Here is a 14,638-nt window from a genome sequence, read left to right as displayed (position 1 = left end):
ACATTCGTGCAGAAGAGCAACTTCAATATGGCGGCTGCAAACGAGAATGGCAATGGTCAAAGCTTCGAGGATCTGCTGGATAATGAAGGCACTACTGCTGGTGCCCTTGTTCTGACGGCATTTATGACCACAGCAACCCAACCACTGACATGTGTTAGGCTTCTAATGCAGGTAATTGTGGACGTTTATAGTGTAAAACTGTTGGCTTTCACTTCCTTTATTTGCGGGCGCGCTCAGCCCTCCAGTAGCAATAAAAGCTTATGATAAGCTCAATTTAAAAAGTTCAAATTGGCTTATATCTCTAAAACTACCCTTTTACCTTTATCTTACCAATGATTTGTTGTTTTTTAAAACGGCTGGCCTTGGAACCGAACTAAGCTAAGCCCTAGCTGGTCCGGATCATGTCCCGATCGACCTCCGATCGACCTTCGATCGATACCCTCCATCGACATCTTGAGCAATTGGTACTAGATCGATATCCCGATCGATACTCGGTCAACATCCCAATCGATACTCAGTCGACACTCGATCAACACCCAATCAACAGTCGGTCGATAGTCGGCTGAGTGTCAACCGACATCTTTGCATCGATCGGAAATTAGTTGACCAGTCGACTGAATGTTGACTGAGATGTTGATCGAGTGTCCATCGAGTGTCAACTGAGATGTTGATGGAGTGTCGACTGAGGGTCGGTCAAGGGTATTGATCGAGGGTATTGATTGAGGGTATCGATCGAGGGTATCTGATACCTTTAGTACATGCATGATCTGCTCGTCCTAGGCTCCTAGCTAGGTGGTAAGTAAAACATGGTACATTTTCAAGCATCACTGGAAAAACGTAAAGACATTACACACTCAGATATCTTCATCAGTTGGAATACTATCACTTCAAATTGGCTTTTTGGGTGGTTTTGTTAGAGGCCACCTAAGTGTAACAAGTTATGCAAATGATGACAAGCTAGCGATAAAAGGTGCATTTCCATGCATGTGCGACTCATGCAACATCAATACTAACAACAAGGGTTTACATCCAATCCCTTGCTGTTACCTGATCATCTAAATCAAGTTTTAGCCAGTGAAATGGCAGCAATGAGACGTGGGAAGGGCGAGGGGAACAGGGGGTTCAGAACCTCAGGCCTCCTGTACCCTGGTCTCCCACTTCCCATACCATTATCTCCTGACTCCTGCCCTTGTCTGTCCTGCTTCTGTCCCTAGTAAATAAGGAGACTCAAAACACGTCCTAGTCATTTAGCTTCGTAATCCTTACATTTTTTTTTTTAACTTTGTTTTCAGCCTTGCTCCTCTTACTACTAGTACATTATTTTTATTGTCGGAGCTTTGCTCCTGGTAACATCTAATATAATATTTTCAAATGTTTATTTTGTCCAGTTTTAGAGGTTAACAATTTTTCTTTTTGTGAATGACATCAAGGTTGGTCATGAACCAATTCCTCCAACTCCATCAAAAACATTCTTAGGAACCAAGGTGTTACGACTACCAAGCTTTTTTCAATATGGTAAGGGACTCTAGATAAGGCTGTTACAGTACATTTCCCCACAAATTATACATGTATAATATGTACCTGAATACACTGGCTACAATACGATATGCAAGAACTCTGCCACCGAACAACAATTTATTATTTGCTGTTGCCCATATGTTTTGCTACTGTGATTTTGGACGACCAAAGCTGTACAGCTCTGGCAAAAGAAACATGCATTTTGGAATGGTAGACATTACATCATCTTGAATGAACTGAATAAGACAAGAAATAAGAGAATTAGTGCAGACTGTATGTCAGTTTTACAATAAATCACTATTAATGGATCACGTTCTGGACTTTAGTGAGGACTCATTACTGTTGTGTATCTATGTTAGGTTAATTTTATAATCAGCTAGTATCAATTTCTTTGTTTTTCTATTTTAGCAAACCATGTTAAGAAGCTCAATGGCTGGAGTGGATTGTACAGGGGTTTATTACCAAGGTAAGGCTTGCTTTTAGTCAACAGTTTTAATGACTGTTTTCAATTCCATGCAACTATAAAGATCAGTTTGACATGAACCTCACTTTTTATAACAAGAATTCACACTTGTCTTTAGGGTCTACTCATCCATGATTGGAACTCTTGTAAACAATACAATTCTACAGGTATGAGAACAAATTTATACAAAAGCAAACAATTGTCAAATACTTGTGAAATGTTCGTGGCTAGTCTGACGCGGCGTTTCGTCTCGGCCAAGAGACTCTTCAGAGACCTTTAGAATTCAAAGGCAAACTCGTTGAGCATCACGCCCAAAGTCCCGTTCGCAAATTCTTGATGTTGACAGTCTGGCCCTCTATCGCAGAAGGATTCCCAACCGTACATTTCACAAGTATTTGACAATTGTTTGCTTTTGTATAAATTTAACTCGTGAACGTACGGTTGGGAATCCTTCTGCGATAGAGGGCCAGACTGTCAACATCAAGAATTTGCGAACGGGACTTTGGGCGTGATGCTCAACGAGTTTGCCTTTGAATTCTAAAGGTCTCTGAAGAGTCTCTTGGCCGAGACGAAACGCCGCGTCAGACTAGCCACGAACATTTCACAAGTATGAGAACAAATGTTGCTTAAAATGCATGTATACAAAAAAAATGTCTCTCTCTTTCCCTACGCTTTCATGTGAAGCTGTCTTTCTCTGCTCATTTCAATCATGGACACTATGTTCCATGTTGCTTCATGAATTTTAAAACCTAACTGCTGCTTGTTGAGCTGAGGTCCACCAGGTGTTTCTAGATCTTAAAATTAATAAATGAAATAAATATATGCATGTACAGAATATATTGACAAGTTGATTAATACAGTGGAACCCCATTAATCCAGTCACCAATGGGCCACAAAAATCTGGTCGTATTAATGGAGTGGATGTATTAAAGGGGTTCTTTAAATAAGAAAATGACTGACTGGGCTTTTGTTCGGGCCAGAATAAATTGGTCGTAATAACGAGTTGGCCGTATTAACGGGGTGGTCGTAAGGCGGGGTTCCACTGTATATTTAATTGAATGGTGTCATCTTTGGTTTTTTACAGGCAATGGGTACAAAAGACAATGCTCTTGTCCCTCTTGTACACCCAGAAAATAAGGTTGGCTAAATGGATTTTTTTCTGTACTATAATGATTTAATTTAGGGCCCTCCATCCAATAAGTGCCCCCGCAGCCCATAGAGTGCCCTTCTTTGGTAAGTGCCACTATTCCAATAATCACCCCCTTCTAGTAAGGGCTCCAAAAGCAAAAGTGACATTCAAGAAATTGACAAAGAATAGCTTAAAACTGATTATTAATAGACTCGTTGTGAATGAATAATGAAGTCTGCTTTATCATCTGAGTGTGATATGGAACATTATTTTACGACCATCAAAACCCCTATTGCAGGGCTCTCAAGTCTCACGCATTAAGTGTGAGACTCACGCAAACAAATTTAATCTTACGCTGTCATGCTGAAACTATTATTTCTCATGCATTTAAGATTCCTTGCTGCTTTAGTGAAGTTCCTTCATAATAAACTATCTTTTATGATATAATTCATCCTTGTTCAGTCAGTGATCAGACTGACAGCATGTAGAACAAGCATTATAACATGTTAATTTGACTTCTGGATACATGTAAGTCAGATTGCTAAGAAAGCATTGATATTGGTCCAATAAAAAGAAAATTCTGCGATCTACAGTTGCTTTTAAAGCATCACATTTCTGTTCAGAATGAAGGAAAACATGTCTTAGCTACATCCATTTTTCAAAATTTCCTGGGGGAGCATGCCCCCAGACCCCCCTTGTGGGGTGCCGCCTGCAGTGTCACAAACAATGGCTATTGAAGATTGCACTCTTTGTCAACAAATAAACTTGAGAGCTCTGCTGTTGTTACTGTTTGTGGGTTGAAGTATCTGTTGTTTTTCGTTGAAGTGTTGTATCATGTGGCAATGAATTTTTTCCTAATGGAAATAAGCACCTCTCTCTAATATGCACCTGTCAAGGCGTGGTGGCTCCAGGGTCAGGTTGCGCGCCTCTGGATCAAGCGGTCTGGGTTTCAGCCCTGACCAGGGACATTGTGTTGTGTTCTTGGGCAAGTCACTTTATTCTTACAGTGCCTCTTTTCATTCAGGTGTATAAATGGGTACTGGCAAATTTAATGCTGGGGCGTAACCCTGCAAGTGACTAGCATCCCATCCAAGGGGGAGTAGAAATACTCCTAGTTGCTTCATGTTACTGAAACCAGAGAAAAGAGCCAACCTTATCTTATGGGCTGCTTGGCTTGTATGCAGACTTTACCCTTTTTTTGCTTTACCTCTAATAAGTGCCCCCTTTCCAATAAGTGCCCTCCCTTAAGCTTGAGCTACCAAAAGTAAATTAGTAGTGCCCCAGGTGCTATATCAAATCATTAATGGTAATTATGATGTATGACTTGCTTAACATTCCTTGCATCTGGCATGGCTGTTTTCTTTATTTGTTTTTCATGTTTCTAGACCAAAGAAGAAGAGTTGCTAGAGTTCGCAGAGGAGGTAAGTAAAAGTTTTTGTTTCCTCTCGTTGGTTATGGCTAATAATGAATTGTAGTTCACATCTTATTTTGCCATTTATTTTTTCATTGAATTATGCTGGTGGGAGGGAAGGAGGTAGGGATGGGGCAGAAAGTAATGCCGCCAGAGGAAAGAGGTGAGTCATATTTCCAAGAAATCATTTTTGCTGAGTGGTGTGTAACGTCATCTCATTGTTCCAGGTGTCTGTTTTTAGAGTTCATACAGGCACGGTATAATATTATAACTGCAAGCTTAACTTGATTGTATCTTTTTAATTGGATAATTTTGAAGGTTTGCCAAAAATAGCGAATGTTTTAAAATGTACCCCCAAAGCAGTGGTATCACAGTGTAATAAAATACCAGACATTATGAACAAAGTTATCACAGGTCTCCTGTTAATAGTTGATGTTAGAATTTGAACTTCTTTTCCTTTAGACTTGTATGCAGACTGTGGCAAAATGCAGTGCTCTTATCATCAGTCACCCATTTTATGGTATGTCAAATCTGTGTTTTTGGCAGTCAGGCTGGAGACTTACATGTAGATGAGGGTACCATTACAGCCACACTATATTTGCATGTAGAATAAATTCTTATTTATTCAGTGACTCAGGAAATAATTTCTGTATTTTATTGCTTATGTTTTAAGTAAACAGCTTTTCCTGATTAAATTGCAGTAATCTCAGTTAGGATGATGGTTCAGTTTGTTGGGCAGGAAACAATTTACAGGTCAGTGTTTTTGTGTGGGATACCTGTGGTATCCCACACTATTGTCATCAGCTCATGACCGTTGATTCAAATGAGGTATCCCACCAATGTACCCGTTGGGCACCTATTTTTTTGTGTTGCAATTTACTGAGTTAAACATGATGCTGGTGGGTTGCTAATAGTTGATTAAGCATCTCTCAAAATTAATTAATAATATGAACTTAAGAATTATCGAAGACTCCTTTCAGACTCTTTGTGCCTGTAACTAAATTATAGTATTTGCATCATTGTGGTGTAACATATTACCAGTAATTGTACGTGAAATGCAACTGTATTAATGACAAAAATGTGTTTGTTTATTTCACATACTTGAAACTTATTTGTTCATCTTATAACTAACTAAAAATTTTATTATTAATATGCAATGTGTCTATGGATATTGTTTCTGTGACATCTATAACAATATATTTTTTTAAAATTTAATTACAGGTTGTATAAAATTTTATGTTGCTACAAATAGCAAAATAGCTCTGTAATTGCTTCTAAAACTAGTTTTGTTTGTTTTCAGTGGCCTTCGAGCTTCAATAAAAGAGATTTACAACAATGAAGGCCTTGCTGGATTTTTTAGGTGTGAATAATTGCTGAAATTAGTGATATATTCAGTAAAGTACTTAACTTTCAAGTTGCCATCAGATATTACATATGAACATCATGCCAGTTCTGAACTCTCAGTGGAATATCCTTCCACTCGAAGGTCTGTTCAGGAAGTCATACGTTGTATAATGACAGCATCACGTCAACACATTTCTGATTTTGTATCCCATCTGTTCTGCTCTCGTGGAAGATAGTGTGTGGTCATTAACTGTTGAGCTTGAATGATGTCCTGGATTAACTGGCTAGACGATCTCATACTAAAACTTGAGTTACATAGTCTAGTAGAATTATTGATTTCCTGCTAAAGACCTTCTTCCTTTTTTCTCGATAGTGGTGTTATTCCTCGTCTTCTTGGAGAAATCCTTTCACTGTGGTTATATAGAGGAGCTTGCTTCCTGGTTAGCAAATATGCCATTGATAGTGAGGTAAGGAGTGAGAATATTAACTTCTTAAAATGTAGTCAGTGAACAAACATTAACAGTGGTTAAGTTTCATGCATTCAATGACGATCTTGTCACTCCTAAATAGTTTTAATGTTTTTTGATAACGATTGGTGGCAGCTTGAAAGCCAATCGTGTCACTCAAATTTACCTAGCGTTGTGCCATTCCAGAAAATATCCATACCCACCCAAAGGAAGGTTAATGGAAATTACAAGGAGGTGGGGGTTTCAAAAGCCAAAATTTCAAAGGAAAGTAGGAAGCTAAGCTGGAATTTACAGAGGGGAGCGGGGGGTGAGTTCAAAACAAAAAACCTCATGTAGGAGGGGTATGGATATTTTCTGCAACAACACATTTCTTTTGTTCTTGGCTCTGAAAGTTCTTTAAAATTTCAATTTCTAGGTCAGTAGGAGAAAAGAAGTGCAGGTGTATACAAATGGACTTTTCCAAGTATGTTGTCTGATTCAATCCAAGATAGATAGATAGATAGACAGACAGACAGACAGACAGACAGACAGACAGACAGACAGATAGATAATCTTTATTTATCCACGGTACAAAATTCGTCAGCTCTAAAAATACCTATAAAAATACCTAATACTGATATAATGAGAAATATTTAAATAAAAAGCTGCTTTCCACGAATGCTGTGCCTTACAGTTCTTCTTTGAGTAGTCGTTTGAATTGCCCAAGGGACTCTGCTTCCCTTAAGTTACAAGGAAGACTGTTCCAGAGAATGGCTCCACTATGTAAAACTAAAAGTAAAACTAAAAGAAGCCCTTACTGTACAGTGTGCTGCCTTCAACTGGAGACACAATCATGAATACTACACAAGTATTCTTGGGCTCATTGACTGGTACAAAGAAAGTTCATTTACCAGTACTAAGATATTAGCTGGTGGAATTTGGTTTTGTCGATTGCTATACATCATACTCAGAGTCTGAAGAAAGTGGGTTGTGACACAGCAGTCAAAATTGATGAGCTACATGTATGATGTAAATAGGATTATGCATGGCCTAATCAATTAAGATTTTTACTATTTCATTTCAGTATGCTGCTGGTGTTGTGACATACCCATTTACTCTGGTCTCACACATGATGATTGTCAACCATGTTGGGTAAGTTACACTACTCTTGCCTTTCAACAAAATATTAGTCATCAGTGCACAGCACAAGACAACATTTTCTGCCCAGTTTACATGGAGAAATGAAATTTCTCAGTCACCATCTAAGACCATTGTTTTGACTTTTACAAGACAAATTTTGATCAAATATTACAAGGTTAAGATGTACAGCTGTAAGGTGAGGTTAAGTCTGCATCGGGCAAAGTGGCTCATACAGCTGGAATGAATTCTGTTTTTTTTCCAGCGCTAAACAACTAGGAGTATTTCTACCCCCCCTGGATGGGATGCTAGTTTATTGCATACTTGCTCCTCAGCATTAAATTCACTGGTACCCATTTGTACCTTTTGAGAGTAAAAGTGTCTTGCTCAAGAGCACAATGCAGTGACCACGGCCAGGGATCAAACCTGGGCTGCTCAGTCTGGATTTTAGCATGCTTAACACACCAAGTATTAACCACCTATACTAAGGTCTACACACTGACAGGAGTAATATTCTAGGCACGGTAGACACATTTTGGCAAGAACTATCTCTTACTCCACATTTAAAGAAACAAAGAAACTGCAAGCACAATGTACCTACGTGAAGCCACCACTTAAGGTGGAGAGCTGATATTATTTTTACTAAGTAATACAAAAAAAAAAAGCAATGCACATGTAAAAATGTTGTTTCTGTACAGAGCTACATCTTCAGTAATTACGACACATTTTACTTTGTTTGCAGTCTTGCTGGTGGAGAGCCTCCTGCAATGCCAGTGTTTTCTGGATGGACAGATTGTTTTAAATATCTCAGAAAATCAGTGAGTTGGTATTGTTAAAATAAGTTGACCATTGGTCTTAAAAGGTCAACTTCTGAAATAGAGTGGTTGATCCCCAGCTTCCTAAGCAGATATTCTTATGGCTCATCACACTCTACAGGCAACTCTCGCCCTGTGGACAGCTCCTGCTATTACGGAATTACGGACACTTTAGTGGTACCAAAATGACAATTTTATTGTTTTCGACTCTCAATAAAGCAGACACCACGTACTTCTGATATAACATAATTATGTAAAATTACAGTCTGCTGTTCATCATTAATTTGTCAAAATACACTTCAAAAGACTTATGGAATGTTTATTTTCACATCTATCCTTTTTTTTGTCTGCACAATAGTCCTTGCTTCACAGACATTGTCTATGTTATTTATTGTAAGATAAGGGCACTTTTTATCTCATGCCCCGCTATTACAGACTCTCGCTATTACGGACACCAAACAACATCCCCGAGTGTGTCCACTATAACGAGAGTTGACTGTATTCAGGGAGGAAGCCCAAACGGCATCCTTATACAAGACTACTAGTTCATCAGACTGACATCAACGGAGAGTACTGTCAAATGTGTTAACCTTGAAATTCAGATTGTCTGGCTGCTGTATATTATTTTTATTAAACACTAGCTTTGTAGGTAACCATAGTCAATTCAATTGATTTTATTTGAATTCAAAAACGAACAAGTAAGGATTGGCATAATATTATTATTATTGTTTGAGGAAATTTATATGGCTTTGCTTTGTGGTCATGTATGATGTTTAACCACCACCGTTTCTTGCTTAGGGAAACTTGTGGCGTGGTTCAAGCATGTTCCGAAGGACTGTCCGTCAAGTATCTGGGATGTAATTAGACTGGGATGAAGCAAGAACAAAGCCAAGACAGTCAAAGCAATTATTCTAAGCTGAACAGTTTTATGCAATAAGTAATTTATTGTAGGGTGGATACGGGGTGGTGGGGAGGATGTCATTTTTAGAACTGTAATAAAATTCAAGTGGCAGCATGTCATTGACTTTCATGTCTAGGTCTGTTTGAATTTAGTGAAAGGCCAATTCCTACCCTCTGGTCTTCTTTGATGAAACCAGCAAGGATGGCTTTTATTTCACTATCGTGGACTGTGCACTTACACTTTTATTCAGTTTGAGCACCTGTAGTATACATTAGTGAATATTGGTGATAAAAGTCTATTGTTTAGTTTTATTAGCACTGCATTAATAAAAATTAAACTTATTTTTCTTAGATGTTAAGTTGGAGTTGACTATTTGTGTTTCTCAAACTCATGAATAAAATTCATCAAGTTTAACAAAGGAAATCATGACCACGATTTTTGGAATCTGATCCTAATATTTATTGGCATGAATTTTTATGATTTTATTCCTTGGTTTTCTATTTAGTTTCAATTGAGAAGATATATCAAACTCTCTAGATAGTGTTTGACCACATTTCCAAACGTCTTGAAGTTCATCAAAAATATTCCACTTTGCATCATATTTCCAACTCTCTTCTTGGTGTTTGGAAAATTTATGTGGTCAAACATGACCAGTCTTTCGTGTGCAATATATTACCTCCACATTATTTGACACTAACACTCTGTGAACATTGTGCAGTTCCAGAAAATATCCATACTCCCCCCACAGAAGGGATTGGAATTTCCTGGGGGGTGGGGGGTTCTGGTAGACCAAAACATTTAAAGAAATGTATGAAGCTTAACTGGAATTTCCAGAGGGGTGGGGAGGTGTTAGAAAAAATCCCCTCCGTGGGGGAGGTATGGATATTTTCTGGAACTACACATTGCTTTCACCAAGTTTCCATGAAATTCTAGGGGAGAGGTTTTGATTTGCAACAGCAATCAACGGTCAAAAAATGGCTGAATCCCAGCTGAAATAAACAGGGATCTCTCTTCACTTGCTCAATGTTCATTTGTCCCCTACTTGAAACATCTGACAAAACTGTCAAGACCCTCCCCTAGAGAATTCTGTATTATTGATCTCTCTAGGAAGATGTGTTATGTCTGATCAGTTGCTGTTTTACATGCAAGTAGCAACCAAGAAGAGTCAATACATGCACCTCTGTAGAGTTTTCATTGTCTGTAATAATCTCCGGGTTGAATATCAGCTAATATCTTAGGAGTGTTCAGGTGTGAGCCACTTTAAAATGTTTGCCAATTATATCCAGCAATGAATCCTGTGGTGTCCTTCAAAGTTTTTTTGAACCAGATTAAAGGTTCCTTTAAAGCCATTGTTCATTATCATATGGATTAGATGTTAATAAACGAAATCAACTAAACATAAGTGTTATCAATCAGAGACTTGAGGCCCTGCAACTTGAGTTTACAGTAAGATCTTTAATACAAGAAAAATTCTGTTGTATAATTTAATAACAAACATGAATTTGTCATGTGCCTTGGGGCTGACATTGAATCAGTGCAGAGGTTAATCCCAGTGACCAAACATACCATTGATTTAAAACCTGTAGCTATGTTGTTTGTGTATGTTGGTTCTCTGTCCTGGTACAATTTGAAAGTCTGAGACCAGTCATTCTGTGCAAACTCAGAGTTTGTTCTGCTCTGTACAGTTTGGTAAATATTACTGGTGCATGCATTGACCATTAAATAGGACAATCAGTTATGCACAAACAGATTAACAGTGCATTGTTAAGAAAATATCCTTATTGACATATAAAGCACAACTTTGGTAGCCAGTTTCTTGAACTGAATTTAGAAAGGCGGTAACTGCATATGAAAATCATAAGCAATATTGTATATTAAAGATACCTCTTCTACTGTCTGTAATGTAACTAATACCTAACAAAAAAAGACTTGATAACTGAATCATCAGTCTTTTAAGAAAAGCTCAGAAACGAACATAACCACAATATGAACCCAGAATGACTGCATTTTGTTGATCAGTACTTGACACATCAGAAACTTGTAATCTGCTGAGATGGCTGTGCCAAGAGTGATATAGAGGATACCTTTGGAATTTTAAATAACTCTTCTCTACATATGAATTCACACGGTTTTTGGAAATATTACTCCTTTTAATACATTCTGGTTATACCTGGTAATATTGATCAGCTACATGAAAATTACTTCAAAAAAAATATACTGAAAATGAAAGTGTGAAAGCATGCAGCAGCAATCTTGAAACTGCTTTCTTTGTTCAAAATAATGTATTTGTCATCACATAAAGAGAAGAATGGTCTAGAATGATCTGTGGAGGCAAATTTTAGTTTCGTCTTGAACTCTCTGTGTCTAGAACTAGTCTCAAAATCTCAGGCTTGTCTTCACGTCAAATAAGAGTAGCTTAGACTGTTAAAAATTATTATTTGTGAATCATTAATCTCAAAGAAGCTAGGACTTATGTGGCATATTATGAAGTTGAGCAAGGTTCAACAAAGGCTGACATTTCTTTCACACAAATTGTCACAAGAACCAATTTAAAACAATGTATGTTTGTACATGACCTAATTCACCTTCAGCATGTTAGTTTTGAGTCTTGGGCTCGGATTGTTCAGCATTGAATACTAAGCTTAGAATCAAAAATGTAGCCTCAATGTTGGATTATTAAACAAAGACTTTGCATCTCATCAAGTGTTTCATTTGCCATTCTATAACCCTACAAAAGACTTGAAGGTTTTTACTCTTCAATCACACAACACTGCAAATGAAAACATTGTAATACTCTAATGGCTTGGGTAGCTACTGTCTTGGTTGACATAATTAATAACAGGGATCAGTGTTATTATTGAAACTCCTGAGGATGTTGTTGTGATGGTTTCTCAAAACAACATGATCTCATTCCACAATCAGCACATGTTATGAACAAGATCTGGTGAAGTAGAATGCACGACATTCGTGCCCATCCACACTAGGCAAAGTTTGGTTTATTTTGCAACCATATCTGTCATCACTTCTATTTTACAAGTGTAGGCGGTGATTTTTACCTCTACAAGTTTTTTGCACTTCAAAAGTTCTGTTGCCCTGTCAGAGTATGCCAAATTTTTGTCAAGGGTCAAAACGGCAGATCCGTCAATTCATTTTAAGGAAACATTAAGTTCCTTCATCGAAAACAGAAGGTGTTTAATTACGTAGGTGACTGTTGTTTTACCGTAAGCAATTTTTTTTATTTATAAGTGCTGATGTTGTAACCAAAATGAAAATTTGGTGGAGATAAGATGTAAGCAAAACAGGAACAAACAACTTTCATCTGCTTTGTGTGGATAGGCACTTTGGTTCAATAATGAATATGTCTAAATAAGAGATAACTACCACAAGTACAGTAACCTTGGCACTAAGACATATTATGGAATTACTGTATCAACAACTAGGCTTTAGGACTGCTTTGCCATATACTACGAAAATCTGAACCATACTGGTTGAAAAGTTCCTGTCTATCTAACCAAGACATAGCAATCTCTGTCACTCTAACAGCAAAACATTACAAAATTAATCGAATCAACTATGATATGACACGAAATATAGTTTACAAATAAAACCAATTAATTAGTTATGTAGGAAATGTACAAGAAAGGACGGTTTTCGATTGACTGGGACCATATCTTGATCACACATACTAGCTAATGTATTTCTAGGCTTGTTTCTCTAATCCTTGAAAAACCTGAAGACGCTCGCCCTTCAGCTCGATGACAAAAACCCGTCCATCTGGAGCAATCGAAAGATCCACGGGGAAAATTAACTGTCCTGGACTTTTGCCACGACTTCCAAACTTCGATAAAAACTTCCCTTCTAGGCTGAAGACTTGTATCCGGTTATTCCAGCCGTCGCAGACCAGCAACTGCTCGTGTTCATCGACTACAAGTCCACGAGGTCTGTTGAATTGTGCGTCGCCTATGCCGGGCTCTCCGATGTTAAACAACAACTGTCCCTGACCATTGAACGCTTTCACACACTGATCGTCACTGTAAGACACAAAGTACTTATCGTGACTGTAGACAACGTACGAAGGACGGCTGTTTGTAGAGGGATCACTAAATTGCATCACCAATGATCCGTCCGGCGAGTAAACTTGAACTTCCCCTTTTTCGCCTCCACTGCAAGCCGCGATGTTGCCATTACTTGTCGTACAGACGCCCCAGGGATTTCTGAGGCTTTCGCTGCCAAACTCTTGTATTAACTCGCCATTTGAAGAGAACACTAACAACCTGTGATTGTCAGAATCCGTGACGATGATATTATCTTGTTTATCGTACGTAGCACTGCAAGGAAAATTCATGAGGTCATCCTTGACTCCTTGACTTCCAAACGCTCTCAGAAACTGGCCATCGGAGCTAAATAACTGGACACGGTGATTACACGTATCTATGACAGCAACTTCACCTTTGTTGCTAACAGCTATTCCTTGTGGATATCGAAACTGACCCAAACCAGTTCCATTCGAACCACACACAGTCAGAGACGCCATTTTCTTCACTTCGTAGTGCCCGGTGAGGCATTATGGGAAATTCAAAGCCACGCTTTGCAAAATGTATCGAATCAGATCGACTCAGTCTTTCATTGGTTGAACATTTCCCGCGATTCAGATACGGTCGAGTGTGCCCACGCTACCCACGCGTGAAACAAGCCACGTTCAGGATCGCATTCTATTCTTCCGTGGCTTTATTCGATACCTACACAATACGATACAACGCAAATCTATTGTTATCTGGCTTAGCTGGCTAAACTTTAGAAGAAAAAGGATAACCGATAGTGATTGATGCCCGTCCTTCCCACTAAAATTTTACCCGCGCTAAGAGTCCTAAGAGCTAATAAAGAAAACCCAAATGGCTGATTTTAGTTATTTGCCCTCTGAAATGGGAAATAACCTAGTCGTGCAAAAGTCTTATCACACGATTAAGTCAATATAAAGGGTCATTAACCGAAATCAACCAATCAGAGTTACGAGTTATGAGTCATGAGTTAAAAAGTGTCAAAAGTGTTCACTCCTTACATAATCTAAGATTTAACGGAAAATATCAATTAAATTTATCGAAAATGCTTCCACAGAAGTTTAGTTTCGTGGGAAATAAAAAGTTAGATAACTAAAATGAATGGATCAACAACTTGAAACTTCACAATCAATACTAACGCTAAATAAACGACGTTTCAATGTCATCTTGACATCATAATCAGGCATTATAAGTAGCGTCCACACTGCGACGGAGGAATTTGAAAACGCGGCTTTATTTCTACGGTTACGCCTACTGTCCACACTAATCCGTCAAGAAAACGGAGCTTTTCGAAAACGATCTCCAAATCGAAGGAATTTGAAAACGCCGGGTTTGCGTTTTTGTGTGGAGGGAACTTTTCAAAAACTATGGCGTCACAATAACAAGACATTCATACAGGTGCTAATTACAAAACAG

At 38.2% G+C, this 14,638-nt stretch overlaps 2 protein-coding genes across 2 annotated transcripts; one reads left to right on the top strand and one right to left on the bottom strand.

Moving 5' to 3' along the window:
- The first annotated feature begins 27 nt into the window (after window positions 1-27).
- On the top strand, window positions 28-9,522 carry LOC110052789 (mitochondrial carrier homolog 2-like). The gene is made up of 14 exons (XM_089271669.1): window positions 28-171; window positions 1,431-1,515; window positions 1,927-1,984; window positions 2,100-2,148; window positions 3,066-3,119; window positions 4,496-4,531; window positions 4,984-5,041; window positions 5,223-5,274; window positions 5,822-5,881; window positions 6,239-6,332; window positions 6,748-6,795; window positions 7,396-7,463; window positions 8,191-8,266; window positions 9,062-9,522. The coding sequence occupies exons 1-14, from the start codon at window positions 28-30 to the stop codon at window positions 9,122-9,124; spliced, it is 945 nt and encodes a 314-aa protein (XP_089127795.1). The 3' UTR covers window positions 9,125-9,522.
- Window positions 9,523-10,599: 1,077 nt separating this feature from the next.
- On the bottom strand, window positions 10,600-13,738 carry LOC110052827 (protein meiotic P26-like). Its single transcript, XM_020759013.2, has one exon. The coding sequence runs from the start codon at window positions 13,696-13,698 to the stop codon at window positions 12,865-12,867; it is 834 nt and encodes a 277-aa protein (XP_020614672.2). The 5' UTR covers window positions 13,699-13,738; the 3' UTR covers window positions 10,600-12,864.
- Between the last annotated feature and the right edge of the window lie 900 nt (window positions 13,739-14,638).

The sequence above is a fragment of the Orbicella faveolata genome, unplaced genomic scaffold, assembly GCF_042242905.1.
Source record: "Orbicella faveolata isolate gen_17 unplaced genomic scaffold, um_ofav_v1 contig_1, whole genome shotgun sequence".
Classification (NCBI taxonomy): Eukaryota; Metazoa; Cnidaria; class Anthozoa; order Scleractinia; family Merulinidae; genus Orbicella; species Orbicella faveolata.
Note: the sequence above shows the minus strand (reverse complement) of the source record. Positions and strands in the feature narration are given on the sequence as shown.

Coding starts and splice junctions, on each gene's coding strand:
- LOC110052827 (XM_020759013.2), bottom strand. CDS start 13,698: ATGGCGTCTCTGACTGTGTGTGGTTCGAATGGAACTGGTTTGGGTCAG.
- LOC110052789 (XM_089271669.1), top strand. CDS start 28: ATGGCGGCTGCAAACGAGAATGGCAATGGTCAAAGCTTCGAGGATCTG. Junction 5,275..5,821: donor GGGCAGGAAACAATTTACAG/GTCAGTGTTTTT, acceptor GTTTGTTTTCAG/TGGCCTTCGAGCTTCAATAA. Junction 8,267..9,061: donor TTAAATATCTCAGAAAATCA/GTGAGTTGGTAT, acceptor TTTCTTGCTTAG/GGAAACTTGTGGCGTGGTTC.